We start from the raw sequence: 16,278 nt of genomic DNA on the forward strand, positions 1-16,278 counted from the left end.
GTCACTTTGACTATCACTGCGGAACAAGTCTGATTCTCATGCATAACAACTGAAATGTCTGCAGGAAGGCATCAGTGTCTGAAACTGTGCACTTGTTGGAATGCATTCTTTCACGTGCAGGTTGTTTGCAGCTACGTTCAAGTCTTTTACGTATCTTGTTGTGTGCTGTGAGCATGTAAGCAGCAAAAGGCCAGCTACAATATATGTCATTTATTAGTAGTGAAACTCCTTTTACAGATGGACCTAAAGAAGAGGGAAAATGGTGGTAAGGTTGGAAACATGAAATTAAGGGTTTAATGGAAAGTAGTGGAAAGTGATCTCATTTATCTGAAAGGACAGGGCTGCATATAAATCTCAGTAGTTCCTCAAAAGACAACCGGGCTTCGGGGTACAAGCTGAAGGGACTTAAGGTTAGCAGGCAATAGAGGTAACTGCTCTGCAGTCTCCAGAGCTGAATAATCACTTTCTGAAACAGAGATTATTCTGGTTTTCAAATGTAAACACGTACAAAGTGTCTTGGAAGTGGAGGATGAAAGGAGTTGATTACAAATAATAACTGATACACAGAGTGCTTTGCAGCAAAATACTTTACAGCAGTAGCGTACACAGAGCTGTGTGTGCCTCAGCTGGAAGCATGTTTTCATGGCACGGCAAGAGTCTTTTCCCCTTTACTGTTGTTTTTCATGTTCCTATCTTTATTTGTTTGCTTCATTTTTGAACTCTCGCTGCAGTAAGCACTCAGGCTCAGATCTATCTATCTTTTAATTCCAAAGAATTTTTATAAAACGTGTTGTAAAGTATTGAGTGTTGTCAATCACTGTTGTGCTTTCCATTAAGGTCATAGATATGTACAGTCTTCTTGGACAAGCACACATGATTTCACAAACATTTTTCATTGTCCTGTTTCCTAAAAACAGATGTCCATGTATACAAGCCATGTTGTAAGCAGTCTCAGTAGCCTTTCATATTAGGGGAACAAACTTAATTGCATGCTGCAATATAACTGTGGTTATGTTACTGCTTGAACTGGAAAGGTAAAATTAAATCTTTAATTATTTTTGACCACTGCAAACTTAAAACTGGCCATTTGGTTTTAGACTGAATATTCACAATATACTCTTGCATTATTTTATTAATAGAAAATTTCAATTTTGCTTAAAGAATCTTTAAGGAATGCAATAATTTGGTTTATTTTTTGTCGACATTTTAGAATATTTGTCATCCAACTGATAACTGTGTACTCCTGTGTAATTGAACGATTGAAGGTGTTGTTATTTTTCCCCCTGCTTTTTCCTGAAGTCCAGGGAGGAAATAATGCAATTAGATTGAATGAGGAAGAAAATAGGGCCTTAAGTAATGAACTGGCAAGAAACAAGTGACATTAAATAAATAAATATTGTATCTTTGCTTTGTCTGACATCAGTTGGAGAAAGCACAATTCTCATGGTAATTCCACCCATTCCTGTAACTCAAAAATGCTCTGCATTTGAGACAAGTGTGGATAAATATCAAAGTTGTTTATGGTTATTTGGCTGAAAACAGAGTGTTTGTCTGGAACTGGCTATTAGCAATCATGACATCTTTTTTCACTTACCTTATGAACTCGGGGAAACAATAGGATGTATGTGTTTCAGCCCCTAAGTGGGTCATGCGAGTCTATATTTCACTTGGGAAATTTGAGAAGCCAATCTCATGGATGAAATCCAGGGAATAAATCTACAGAACCAAAATTTATTCTAAAGTTATTAACCATGTGGGGGCTGGTTTAGAGGGTGGAAAGTGGTTACAGGAATAGAGAGAGTTCTCACTGGGCTTTGAAGAAGCTTATTTGTTAAGTTCACAATAGATGTCTTGAAAGAATCTGTATGAATCAAACTAGTTTTCCTTTTCCTCTTTCATAACATTTTATGGTATATCAAACTTCAGAAATCATTCATCCATAAAACAGGATGCTTTTACTGTAGAGTAATTGTTAGCAAACAGTGTCCAAGAGAGGATAAGAGGTCTCTGAGGACTGAACTCAGAGGATGCAGTGGGAGAGTCCAGCATTACTAATAGGTTGGTGTAATTCTTGGCATAGATCCACCTCTGCACTTTGAAAATCTATTCTTTTAAAATACAGATGAAAGCTGTTAAGTATGTGCTGTGTGTGCTTTTCCATCTCCAACAAGAGAGCATGCAACAGAAATCCTCCTGAAGCTGAGCTCATGTATCAGCTGTATGGTTCAGTGTGCAGAGGTGCTACTTTCCTGACCTGTATGCCTTTCCTCGGTGTTCTTGAAAATAGTGCTTTTTTTTTTTGAACTCAGGGCTTGCAGGAGGGTTATCTGAAGATGCTGTTTCTTGGTTAGTAAAAACTGAAGTACTTGTCAGATACTGCCAGTGTATATACCTTGTGTTTGTACCTGTGACCCAGTTGCTTTCTTGTCAATACTAGCAAGAATCCAGGCAGCCAGGACAGAGAGTTGATATAGCAGAAAGCGCTGTACCACTCCCTCACAACCCTCAACACCCACTGCTCCTAAAAGCAGCACCTCCTAAAAAGTAAATTCAGGTGTAGGAGCTTATGCAAGAGGACTGATGTCCTTCCACGAGAACTGAGGTTTGTTGGCCTGAAATGACTTCCGTATTTTCATCTGAACATCACATTCTGATCTGAACTACTACAGATTTTTGTCCCCTATGGCTTAGATGCATATCTTTAGTCAAATTTGCTGTATTTTTATGACTCATATAACTGTCAGGTGGGCTACTTGCTTTGTGAAAGGAGCTAAGACTGACCAGCATTGTGGATCAGATGTGTATATTGAGTTAGCCTCAGGCAGCCTTCTGCCTCTGATCTGCCTCTGAAATCTGTTCCCTCTACTTAATATATATTTTCTTTTTGCTCTGGTATCTTGTAACTATTGCATTAAGTTGTAGTAATTTAAAATGGGTTTGTTATCCCCATCTCATTTTCAAACCAGATACTCAGCTTTTAGTTTTAAAGATGTGAAAGGAAAAAGTTTGCTATTCTGAAGGAGATGCTGTTAGGCTTGCCATGCAAATTTGCTGTAAAACAAACTGTAACTCCATTTCTGTAGTATGAAAAATATGTTGTTTATATCTAAACATTTTGGGATTTTACTGAGATGACTATATTCTAGCATATCAGTAATGAAGAATATTCAAAATTTTAAGTAGTAAAGAACTTAAAGTTTTAACTACAAAAAGGTGATGGGAAAGCGGAGAAGTCAATGCCAAGAAGACATTCAAATACAGAAAAAGACAAACCCCAGAAAGAATATTAATACGTTTTGAGAAGAAAGGTGGAAGTTAATGCCATACTAGAAAAATTGCAGCTCTCTCTTCACATCCTTGTCAAATCTGTTCTCTCTGAGAGCATCTGTAAAGAAACATTTGGTATGTATAGTTTCTGTATCATAGTCAGAAGTTTGTACTGAGTATGTAGGCTTACTCTGAGCAAAGTAGAAGCGCCTCAGGTCACATTCCAACTTAATTTGTCTCTGTTTTAAACAAATTACTTCAGTGTGGCAGCAGTATGAGAATGAGCTATCACCTTGCATAGTCAAAGTTTCCTCTTGGTGCTCATTGCTGGACTAGTAATGAACAATGTGTTCATAATATCCTTTTGAGTATGATCATAAGAAGTTGTAACAGTCCACTGAATTTGCCCATCAAGGCTTGATCCGACTCTGTCCTTTAGTGGAAATGAAGACGAGAACAGAGTTTAGGTGGTGTACGTATACTCCATCCTACTTTGAAAAGACCATATCAATAATGTAACAGTCCTTTCCCTGTGAGGATTTGTTTTCTTCCCAGAGGACAGGAAAGGATGTTTTTAGACAACATGTTTTTTTTTTTTTTCTTCTCTCTGTTGCTTTTGAGGATGAGATTGTGCACCTCCAGTCCATTTTCTTGAATAAATGGTTTTTAAAAAGTACAATTTTTCAGTATTTGATGTGGTAGTTAGATGAGACCATAGAGGTTAGTTGTTGAGATGCATTGTATTAAATGCTGGGGAATCTCATGAAAAGAAAACATTTTTTTTTCAGTGGAGCAAATAAGGAAAACTAAATTCTTTATCTTGTTTCCCTCAAACACTACCTTTATCTTTAAAATTACACTTGAAGCTGAATCTATAACTGCAAAAGATGATTTTCTTTTAACAGTAAGTATTGTTGTGTAGAAGCTACTATTGACACTGCTCTCCTCGTGCGTCATTGTCACCTCCCCCCCAAAAAAAAAAAAAAGACTTTGTGGTTGATTAAAGAAAAGAGTAAAAATTCTGCTTAATTGGGTTTCCAAAGATGTGGGTTTGTTTCTTTTATTTTTCTCTCTTTTTGATTTCTACACACAAACCAGTTCTGGATAGTTCTACCATGACTATATTGCATCATTCTCCTCTGTGGCCAGTTAGGTAATACTGGATGGGTGGGAGCTGAGGATTGATTCTAGGAACTGAGATTCAGATAGCTCAGAGTTCAAAACATCAGCTTTCTTCTGAGCTGTTATTGGAAGTAATTGTGAAGGAAATAAACACAACAGAAAACTTGCATGACAAAATGTAACTTTATTTTTTTGTGCACAGCGTGGGCTTGATCGTGCCAAAGAAAACTCAGCAGTGCATATGTTATTCCTGAAGAGGCTGTAATCAAATTAATGAAAGTGGCAATGATGGATTCTGTTTTTAGTATTCAAGTGTACTGCATGGTTCCATACATTTTAATTGCACTTTAAGATAAAATGTCACATCTTCCGATAATTTATAATTCACTTGCTTAAAATATATATATATATACCAAGGAATTATCTTTCCCCTTTTAACTCATTTAGCTTCTTTTTAAATCAAGTTTAATAAAGTCATGGATCAAAATCTTCCCCTTTCCTAATCTCTTAAGATGCTTCACTGTGAAAAGGCATCTGTGTAGCAGTTTCCAGATATGACTTTAATAGCTATAAGCTACTCAACCTCAACTGAGAGTCCATTAAAAAAAAAAAATAATAATACATTTCCAGTGTGACAAACCTTTATTAAAATCATGTGTTCTCTTGCTGCTTTACTCAGGTTACATTTCCATCTGTAGATAAAACGACTGAAAACAGTTCAGTTTCCAATCACTGTCATCTAAGTCTGTTCTTGATAATGGTGTTATTGAGCAGGGACCGAGCCCATAGGAAACTGTCTGTCAGCACCTACAGCCATCTCGTTGTGCAGGGTGATAGCAGCAGTGTGGCTAGAGGGGCCTGAAATGGCTCATGAATATTCCGAGTAGTCTGTGCATTAAAAAGGTCAAGGTTTTACAATACTAGCAGTGTTAATAAAATTAGTTTATGTCGCTGTTCTGAATGAATTGGATAAGAAGGAGACATCTTTTATGTATGGTAGTTCTGAGGACAAGTTTTGTCACATTCTCAGCTATTACATTTTCCCTCCCAATTTATCTCATTACCTTCTTAATTTATTTTTTGAAGGCCACAGCAGCAAAGCATTTAGAAAAAAAATGACCACAGTTATTGTAATGGCCCCAAAGCTAAATGATATGAGTATATTACTATTAAGCTTATGGCAGAGTTCCTAACTTGAGATTGATGTGTTTGCACAGCTGTTGCTAAAGCTGTGGCTCCAAACAATCAGTAGTTGTTCTAATGAACTCTTCTGTTTTGAATCAAGAGGACGGAGGGGAAAAAATAAAAAAATAAATAAAGATGACTATTAAAGTTAAGTTGGTGTTGGATTAGTATGTGTATTTGGATTAACATGGGACTGCAATAGGTGAAGGGCAAAGGAAACAAGTTGATTTTTTTTTTTAGTACAATTGTCTCATCACTTTTTTTTTTTTAACAAAATTTGATTTTAAAAAATCATTTCTTCTGTATTGCTCTTCTACTTTAATACTGTCGCTGTGTATTCCCTCTTAATATTTATGAGCTTCATTGATGACCTTGAAAATATCATTGGCAGTTATGATCAATATCTACATTTTTTTTCATAGTATCTGTCCATTGACTCTTACTACCTATTTTCTCAGTTTTAATAGAAAATAGTTAGAAGTTTTCTCACATTCTTTTTAAAAGACATTTTGAAGAGGAGGGGAATTACATACACCTGCTTTATCTTTTCCTACAGGCCATTCATTTGCGAGTATCTGGCAGAGGTTATTCTTGCTAAATTTTTTTTCAATCTTCTGAGCAAAAGAAAAAAATAAAGATGTTTGCTCTGCAGCTTTTTATGCTGCTTTTATGTGTAGCTTTTTGTCTTCAGAATTGTGAAGCTTGTTTTTTATTGTGTATGCTAGGCTGGTGGAACCTAATTTCCTCCCTGTGTATACATACATATTCAGTTTCAAAATGACATTCATAGAACTGTTCATCCCTTACTTTCCTGCTTGAGCTTGCTTGTAGTGACGTTGTTTTGCTGGAGTAGCAGAGGATGATTTAAAATCTGCATAGAATAAATTCCTTCCATTTGGATGCTTTCCATTGTTGAGCTCTCTACAGGGAAATGTGGCATGTGTTGCTTTAAGTAATGTCTGAGACTGGTTCTTCTTAATGCAATTTCTGCAGGCTTGCTTCTTTCCCACTCCTCCCCCATATCTTTCTCTACTTTTCAGTAGAGCTAAGGACTTCATAATGATTTTTTTCCTTGTAGTTGGCTGTTCTGTTATTTATATTGCTATGACCTTTTCCATATCTGTTCATATCTTCCTCTTCTAAACTCTTGCACACAGCATATTAGATAGGAAGTAGCAAAGAAACTTAACTGTATGTCTTGGACTAGCAATTATCTTTATCCATTTTGGGTAACACTGCTTCGCAGCAAAAACTAAGAAGCAGATCGTACTGCAACTCAGTAACAAATAAGTAAAAAGGGATAGCAGAGTTGCCCTGATTAAAAAATGGAAACTGCTCATCACAGATCTTGTGTAAACAGTGGCTTCCATTTGTAGTGACATAAAACTCTCCAGTAAAACAGAGCCACATCTTAGCCACTAATGTCAGACAGCATGTCTCTTCACAAGTAGGTTGCACGCAGCTCACATGAGACGAATGGCTTGTCAACAGCCAGAAAAACTTTCTGCCTAGTGTCTTGGGCGCCAGTGCTGCCTACAAGGCCCAGGACCAGAGCATCTGACATCACTATTTTCCTTTCGTTGGCTCAGAGATTGCTTCTCCCCACCAGTTAGCTGTTTGGTTTCGTCAAAGTCTGGGAGCAGTAGGAAGGAAGCCAATGATGCCAGCTCCCTCTGCTTCGGGAGCTGTGCTGTGCCCTTGGCCAGCTTCTCGTGCTGGTGTCTGAAACTAATAAGCAATGACAGGAGTGGGGGGCAGGCTGGAGGCTTTGTGCAGCTTTTCCGGGACAAGGCCAAGTTTTTGCTGTGGCCCTGGGCCTGCACCGGAGCATCTTCTGGCAGTCACCACTCCTGTGGCATCTGTTCTGCTGTATGAGGGAATGAGTGGGCTGTGCCTTCATCTCATCTTCCAATTCAATCATCTTACAGTTAGCTGGAGAATGCTCCTGAGACCTTTCACAGCTATTTAATGAAAGAAAGGTGGCTACCTTAGTATTTTTGATTACTTGGTTAATGTCAACCCCTATGAGGGAGTTAAGTGTCTGTGTGTAACTATAAAATGTACCAATGAAAATCTTGTCCATTCTGGCTCTGCAGAGGAAGTGTACTAAGTGTTCTTCCATGGTGATGTAAAATGATGTCATCTTCAGGAAGCACAAATGAGGTGCAAGAACCAGACAACAACTGATGATGGCCCAAAATGGCCCAGAGAAACTCACTGAAGATTATGCTTGAAAAAAAAACTGAGCTTTGGAAATTAAAGCATGGGCTTCTGTTCATCAGCTCTAACATAAAGTGTGCAAGCACTGTGCAATTTTACTGAGTAGCAATATACCCCAGGGAGTTAATTATACTGAAATGATCAGGTTACTTTGACCTGTAGAGATACAATAGAGGGTGACTTGCTTTTTGCATATAATGGACTTTATTGGACTGGCATAGAATTGAGAACTTGACCAACAAACACACATGTACTGACAAACATGTACTACCAGCCACATGGATGTAGCTGTCTTTAAATTTGAGCAAACAGGTGGCCAAAAGAATAGAGTTTAGATCAAGACATTGTATGTAGCTTTTTTTAACAGGGCAGCTTTGATTAATCTGTTAAATGCTTATGGGTTTCGCAAACTGTGAAAATGAGATCCAGTAGTGTAATTTCTAATGCTTGCTACTTGTGACAAAAAAGGTAGTTATTTCCTAAAATACAAGAGGATACCAGCTTGTTGCAAAGTGTTAAATGCCTCACAAAGTCTACTCTCCCCTTCTGTAGTACTGCCTTGCAGAAATACGCAAGATATAGGTTCAGAGGTGGTCGTTGGTTGTTTTTTGGTTTTGTTTTTTTTTTATCCCTGAGGTCTGAATTCCAGGGAGCACAAACAGAACTACTACTGTTCACTCAAGAAAGTTTTTTTTCTGGCACAATATAGTGCCTTCTTCCTGCTTAAAAAAAAAAAAAAAAAAAGTGTGAATGCAAAACAATCCAGCAGTTGTAAGAGAAGGAGGAGGATTTTGTACCGCATAAATTTTGTTGGTGTTTAGCTCGCAGCCAGCAGTGATGCATTTTCAGTTCTCTCTGTGTGCACTCTCTAATGAATGTGATATTGTTAAAAAGTTTAAATGTTTAAAAATTGAAAACCTTCATTTTCTGAACAGAGTAGGAAGGTAGGAGAGGATATTTTGGAAAAAAATATATATATATCAGATGACAGAACAGTAATAACATAAAATCATATTAAACCTTTCAGGTATATGCTACTGATTTTCTAGCTCAAATGCACAGTATATTCCTTTTGCACTTACTCAGAGATTTTCTTCATTCTTTCCTCAAGTGATATTGCACTTGGATGTCTCTTGAAAGACTTTTCTTGATTTCAGGAAGACCTTTGGAAATTATTAAGATGTAACAAAGACTATCTCAGGGGAGGTTTTTTGTTTGTTTGTTTGTTTTGTATGTGTGTGTGTGTTTTTAATTGCAGATATACTTTGTGGATAGCTGAGGATCTTATTTAAAAAGTTGACTACTCTCTGGCTTATGATTGCAATCTATCTGATATTAGCACAGCCAGCCTTTGATAACTTGGAAGATTTATTTACTGAATGCATTTAAATTCAAATGGTCAGGGCAGATATACCAAGGTATTGAGCTATCTTCATCTAGTCACACATGGTAAAAATTTTACAAAGTAAGTTATGCACTATGCTGAGACATGTTGAGACATGAAATAATGGCAGAAATGGTAAATGGGGTTAAAGTAAATGCAGACCAGGGTTGAATAATGGGCATGTTTGTACCATTCCAAATTCAAATGGTACTGAAGCATTTCCTTTTATGTATTCGAATAGTGGTTTTCTGCTTTTTATTCACAATTTTTAAATAAACTAGTTTTATTTTTAAAAACATTGAAAATTACTGAAAATTATCTCTGTTCTCTAAGTCAAGTCAGTGCTTCCCAAAGTGCATGGGGGAAATTCCATGTTTGCAAGCCTAATGAAGCTAAAGCTGTGTCGTCTTCAAATGGTAACTCCTTTTATGGTGACTAGTTAAAGCTGAAATGTCTCTAATGTCTTTTGATGTATATGACAATGTTTGTTTTCAAAAATGAAAACACACACACAAAAAAAAAGCTTTAAGGGGCAGTCTGAAGAGAATATGCATTAGGAAAGAATGAAAATTCCTGACAAGTAGAGGAATGGTCTTGTACATGGCTGATCTGACTGCCTGCTAGTTAAAAAGTGGTTTCCAGACAGAAACTCTGTGTGTGTTTGTGTGTCCATGAGTAAAATAAGTCTTTTTTTGTTTTCCTAAGCTCATCTCATCTAATAACAAAAGATAATTGTTTACCGGGCTGCAGTTTTATGGGCTTTTGTCATTAGAAGCAAAAACTGACTGAGATGGGACATTATTGCTTATCAGTAGATATGGGCTTGGGATATCACTGAACCGTAGCCGCTTTCAATTGGTATCTCAAACTGTCCTTTTGAAATGATGAGCAGCTCCTGTTCCCAAGTATTTGTAATGTACACGCATCAAACCTTACAGAGGAGCTGGCTAGTTACCGTGTGTGATAGCCTTCCTTTGTGGGCTCCCTGGTCCATAAGGCCATGGGGGCAGGCAGGTTTGCAGTGGCGATGTCACACTCCACTCAGGGCCACCAAGATTGCTTTGCTTCATTATTTTATTTTATTTTTTACTCCTTCGCCCATTCCAATAGTTCAGAAAAGGTGAATTATTTGTACTTAGAATGTTGCAGCATTTTGGTTTTTAATGGTGCAGACCAAGCCATCAGGGAGACTCAGTTTGATTCCCTAGATAAGGAAGTCAGGATTTTGTAGCCCCTTACTCTCATAGTAAAAACTTAAGCTCTAAAAATGGCAATATGGAAATAGTTAATATGAAGCAGAGTCTTTCAAGTCATCAACTAGCTCAATATAGCTGATTTGTTTAAAAAAAAAAACACTTTATTAATCGCAGATGTGCATGTTTCTTGTGTTAAGAAAGCTGGGACTAGAATGAGAATTCCCATTTCCCTTAAAGTTTCAATAATTTGTCTGTTCTTTGGAGGTAACTTTATCATCTGATTTGAAGGGGGTAAGAACTCACACTGCCTGCCCTTTTACTTAAAAATAAATTTATGGACTCTCAGTGAACTCTCTGACCTTACCAACAGGGCAACATATGTGATTTTACTTTGAGAGAAATGGAAGTTAAATGCCCTCTTTTCAAAGTTTGGCTATGCTTTATAAAGAAAAGCCCATCCCTTAGGTTTTTTTAGGTTGTAGTTTGTTTTTGTTTTTAAATAATTATAAAGCTGTCTTTACTTGAGCAAATGGCCTTATTAAGTTTGATAGCCTATTGCTGGATTGGTGTTGCTATGTGTGATTGTTTTCTGGGTCTTGTGGTAGTTTTTTTTCTCTCCCAAGATGGCCATCTGTTTCATTTATCTGTTTCTAGAAGGGAATTTGACACTAACTAGAAAGTTTACTGTACTTGAAACACAGTTGGGGTTAGCATACCCCAAATTTATTCCATCTGTTTTGTTTTTAGAAGTCCACGTTGTTCTTGGTTTAATTTTGAATACTTTTTTCCTCTTAGCATGTTTTAGTGATAAAATATTCTTGAGCAACCCTAGAAAAACAATTCGTTATGTAGTCGTAAAGGAAGCAAAGCCAATTTTAGTGTAAACATTCTCAAGCATAGTTATCAATCAAAGAGCATATCCCTGATTATACAGATTGATAGTGATGGCCCAGGGAGAAATAAGACACACCCGAGTAGCTTTTCTCATACTGAAGGCTGAAGATTTTCTTTCAGTGATCTTGAAAACCTCCTGTAGAGCATACTGATATTTCCTAACATTTGGATCTAAAAACATATCTTCCTAAATGGATGAACTTGAACAAGTATTTTTTGGTGTTGTTTTTGTGGTTGTTTTTTTTTTTTTTTAATTAATGACTGTGTCCTTGTAGCCCTCAGCTAGAAATACCATTCAGCTGAGGAAACACATAGGAGTAAGATTTACAGAGTCTGGACTCCTGTGAGCTGGGTTGAGATGGGAAGATGGTTGACAAAAGGTCTCCCAGGAAAAATTCTGCAGTGTTTTATTTTTAATGAGTATTAACATTTATCTGTGGGACTGCAGGGATGATTTTTGCAGATTTAAGGTGTGGGGAAAAACGGATCTGGTCTCTGAAGAGACTGATGAGTTGACATTCCATTTGGGTTAACACAGGTGATGCTAAGGGGTTTTTTGTTTTTGTTTTTCTTTTTTTTTCTTTTTTTTTATTTTTCCCCCAACACTTTTTAGATATAATTTAAGCTGATGCTTTTATGGCAAAGCCATATTAGCCATTCATATTAAGCCTCTTGTTTTCCCTCAGTGCTTTCCTGCTTTAAGGAGTAAACTGGAAAATGCTATCATTTTGGTGTACTACTTATACTTTGTCCACTTTTATGATTCCTTGAAGCCCTAATAATGCTTTAGTAAGTACTTCATATAAAACCTTGCAGAAGAGAAGATGAGAAGCAGTTACATGCTGCACGCCAAAAGAAAACTAATGCTGTGTGGGAGGATATGGCTAAAGTATGTGCTGTGAAACATGTCTGGCAAGCATTGTTTTGTCTCTTAGATCCTCTCCACTTGAGTGGGGTGTATGCATTTCTTCCTGCTCCTCCTGCCCACTAACTGTTGGCTTACTTAAGAGCAGGAGTGGTACAGCAAAAGTGCAATCAGACGAATATACCACTTTCCCTCAGTTTTAGGGGCTCTGCATTGTACTGTTTGGTTTTGCAAGAAACTGAGCACTTGGTAAGTGTTCTGTAAGACTGTCAAAAGGATGTGCAAAAATTTGAGAAGGAAACACAGCTTTTTAGAAGAAGGTTTTATTAACTGCAGGTATGTTAGATGCTTAGAGATAGACATGTTTATGTATAAAGAATAAATCTTCCACCATCAGTTACTGCACTTCATGTTGCCTTTTTCCTAGCAGGAACTAATTGTAAAGGAAGGAAATGCAAACTGATTCAAAAAACACAGAACAGTTGGTACATGATTAACTTCCATGTTAAGGCCTAATTGACCTTTTTTTGTTTCAGTACATGAATGAGCTCTTTTTGAGGATAGAACTTGTATGGACCATTTGACAGCCTTGAAAACTCTCTACAAGTGAAAGAAAAAAAACTGGTTATAACATCTTCAAGTTTGAGAGTCTTAAAAGAGAAACATTTAGTTTATGCTTTCAGAAACTTGTTTACAAGAACACTGCTGTTCTCTGCCATTCTGTTTTCCATTAGCAGAATGGCAGAAGGTTACTGAAATACTGATCAGTTGAAATTTGCTATGATTCCTGAAATGAGGAATCTGAAAAAAGTTAAAAGATACATGATACAGTGATGGTAAAGTTACATTTGGTGGAAGAGCAGTCAAACTAACTTCTTACAGAGGTTCACTAGGGGATTGTTTGGATTCCTGTGGAGAGCTTGCAGATGGTTGGGAGTTTTGTTTGGAATTTTTTTAATAAGCAGGCCACTTTATTTAAAAAAGGAAAAATCTGTCATGCTGTGGATGCTGATGGCCAGTAGGCCTGCTTTTCAAACATATGTGCTGAGGACCCTTCAGCAGTAATTCACAGGCCTTCGGGGATCTTCAGACTGCAAGTCAAAAACTGTTATAGGTAATTAATTTCTTCCTTATGTTTCCTGCTTCACTAAAAAAAAAAAAAAAAGAAGAAGAAGAAGAAACAAAAAACAAGCGTGTGGTAATTCTGTAGCACTGATATCTCAAGATTTAGAGACAAAACTGACTAGCAGAATTCTGCATCTGCTTTTTGGTAGTACTTGAGACCTTGAAACCAAACTGATTGTTTTGTTACTCTTGTGCAGCATACTTACAGCCATGGCTAGAAGGTAATTCTGCAGATGCATGCTGATTCTGGGTTGGAAGCTAGTTTGATGGACTGAAGTTATGCTTTTATTTTCTACTTTATGGGAAAACAAAAGTGGTGGCTAATATCAGTCATTGTTCTGGATGTGTTATACAGAATAGCTTGGAGCAGAACTTGGCATAAGAGTTGATGTATTTTAGCAGTCACATGCTTACTAATGGAGGCAGATTTGGTTTTACTGGAACAAAGAAAATGTTTAAATCAGCCTGATAAAAATTTTGGATTCCAGGGAAAGGATTATAATGTTTCTCTCTTATTTTTTTTCCTCATCATTTTGCAGTAGTTGAGATAATCTCTGAGACACCATGAACAATAATGGAAAAAGATCTTATTATATTCACATTCTGTGTCTCTTTCAGTGTGTCAGTTGTGGCTTTGTAAGCAAGAATTTTCTCTTAAAATTCTGTGGAAACAGAGCAGGCTCACATAGTAATGTGTAGGTCCAAGGCGTTTGTATTTCCAGTAAAGTGTATTGCTGACACAGTGACCATATTATCCTACAAAATTCAAATTTCTTCTGGTAAGACTTACAGTATGCTACTTAAGGAAAAACTGCCAGAAGAGGTGACCTGAACATCTGTGTCAAACTTCAAGAAGGAATGCAAACACTGCATTTAATTCCTAGCAGTAGAAGCATTCAACAAAACGTTATTTATGTCATCCTTATATAAACTATCTATCTACAAAAGTGCACACACAGGAAAAAAAACATACTTGACAGCCTAGCTGAGTCTTGTTAATGTGTTGGTGGTAGATAGTAGTCACAGGGCTGATGTTACAAGATGGCATCTTTAAAAAAGAAAGTATGTTATTAGGAAAAAGGGAACTGTTGGGGGAAGAAAGTATGCTGCATGGGAAAAATAAGTGTAGCCTTGCAATGGTTAACCCAATGGGTGCTTACCATAAGCGTACTCTACAGTTCAAGTGATGGGTGCCTTGGTAGGAAAGTAATACCAATCTCACATGCATCTAGCTGTGGATAAGAAATGTATATCCTTTGACTATAGAACTTCAGGCATTGTCATGCTAAACAAAACTGGTGATCCTGAGATTTGAGTAAGTAGGCTTTTCAACATAGGTATTCTCTACCTTTGAAAAAAAAAAAAACCAACCAAAAAAACTATAAGATTACTTACACAAAGTAAACATATGATATTAAAAAAAAAAAAAAACACAACATGATATTTAGGATTTGAAAAGTTTTGCTTTTTTAATGAAGGTAAAATTTTTTGCCTTTCATGTCCATACTCAAAGCAGTGTGCTACTGTCCAAACATGCGTCAGCAATGGTATAACAACTGAGCCAGTCACAGCTACTTAATGAAAGTTTGACTATTGTAGAGAAACTATTTATGTTTGGGTGGTCTTTTACACATGAAAACAGATAGCTGTGGTGTCTTTAAAGGCCAAGTAATTTGTTCAGTTCTTGTATACATGCAATCTGAGTATTTCAGATAGTCCTCAGTTTCTGTAAAACTGCCCCAGTAGAGTGTCTTACGTTGAGCATAGTAAGTTGCAGGTAAGCTTTGTGAGGTCGATGTGGGTTTCCAATAGAGTTTATGTTTCCAGTGGAGTTTCAAGTGACATTAGCAGCTGTCCTACTAGTTTTCATACATATAATTTTATGATTAATACTATGTTACAATCAGTCTTTGACTGGCAGAAGGTACTAACAGCATTTAGATTTTTCCCAACTCAGACTGGTGGAGGGCTTCCACAAATAGGCTGTTACTAATGATTGCTTGCCTTGTTTCTCGCTTACCAGTGTCTAATATTTAAACATGTTCTCCTCATTCTTTTTCAGACTCACTTTCAGTCTCCAGCAATGATGCCAGTCCTCCTGCTTCAGTAACATCACTTCAACCCCATATGATTGGGGCACAGAGCTCTCCGGGTCCCAAGCGCCCTGGCAACACTTTGAGGAAATGGCTTACCAGTCCTGTGAGGCGTCTCAGCAGTGGGAAGGCAGATGGGCACGTCAAAAAACTGGCCCACAAGCACAAGAAGAGTAGAGAGGTTCGCAAAAGCGCTGATGCAGGTTCTCAGAAGGACTCTGATGACAGTGCAGCAACCCCACAAGATGAAACTATTGAAGAGGTATGTGTTCCAGGCAGCTGTCAGCACCTTGTTTCTGTGTCTCTGCTAGATCTGCGTAGTGAGACCTGCTTAAAGCTATACATGTGCCTTAGAGTAGTGAATGGCCCTTCAAATCAGTGTAGTTACTGTCACCCAAATAATGAACATGGCAATTTTCATTAAAAGAAAGGAAATAGTGAACCATTGCATATTTTGCCACCATGGACATCTACTGAATATTTGCCTTCCTCTCACGTATATGTGCACATCCATCTAAGCCAGGAACTCACTTAATAGCAAAACGTGTATCTGGTTGGGCACAGACAGCCAAATTCTTTTCTGTAACAAACCTATAGTTCAGATAGAAATGAATGACATCTTATTTCTGCCACAGTTGCATTCACTTGCACACTATACAATTATTTCTTTATACCTGACTCTAATCTGATGTTGTAAGGGATTTTTATAGCCTTCAGACATCTTGATACGAAGGTAAGTACTTCCAGTACAAAGTCCTTGAATTAATAAGTTAGAAGAATGGGACTTGTACTTTGGAGAACTGAACTTGGAAAGCATTACTTTGGCAACACCTTCCTGATGTAAATTTCAAGCTATCTGCTTCTCAGTATCTTATTCTGTCTGCTTTCTCCAGACACTGAAAACATAAATCTACGGCATCTGATTTT

The 16,278-nt window shown here is 37.2% G+C and overlaps 1 protein-coding gene across 3 annotated transcripts in view; it reads left to right on the forward strand.

The window, feature by feature from the left end:
- Window positions 1-16,278, forward strand: part of TRIO (trio Rho guanine nucleotide exchange factor) — a 230,644-nt gene that overhangs the window by 183,030 nt on the left and 31,336 nt on the right. For all 3 annotated transcript variants that reach the window (XM_065752445.1, XM_065752448.1, XM_065752446.1), the window contains exon 35: window positions 15,321-15,613. In XM_065752445.1, the coding sequence (XP_065608517.1) occupies window positions 15,321-15,613 (293 nt within the window). The remainder of the gene's footprint in view (window positions 1-15,320; window positions 15,614-16,278) is intronic.

Source organism: Cyrtonyx montezumae, unplaced genomic scaffold (assembly GCF_038088225.1).
Source record: "Cyrtonyx montezumae isolate F1298 unplaced genomic scaffold, pur_monq_1.0 scaffold_8, whole genome shotgun sequence".
In the NCBI taxonomy this organism is placed as follows: domain Eukaryota; kingdom Metazoa; phylum Chordata; class Aves; order Galliformes; family Odontophoridae; genus Cyrtonyx; species Cyrtonyx montezumae.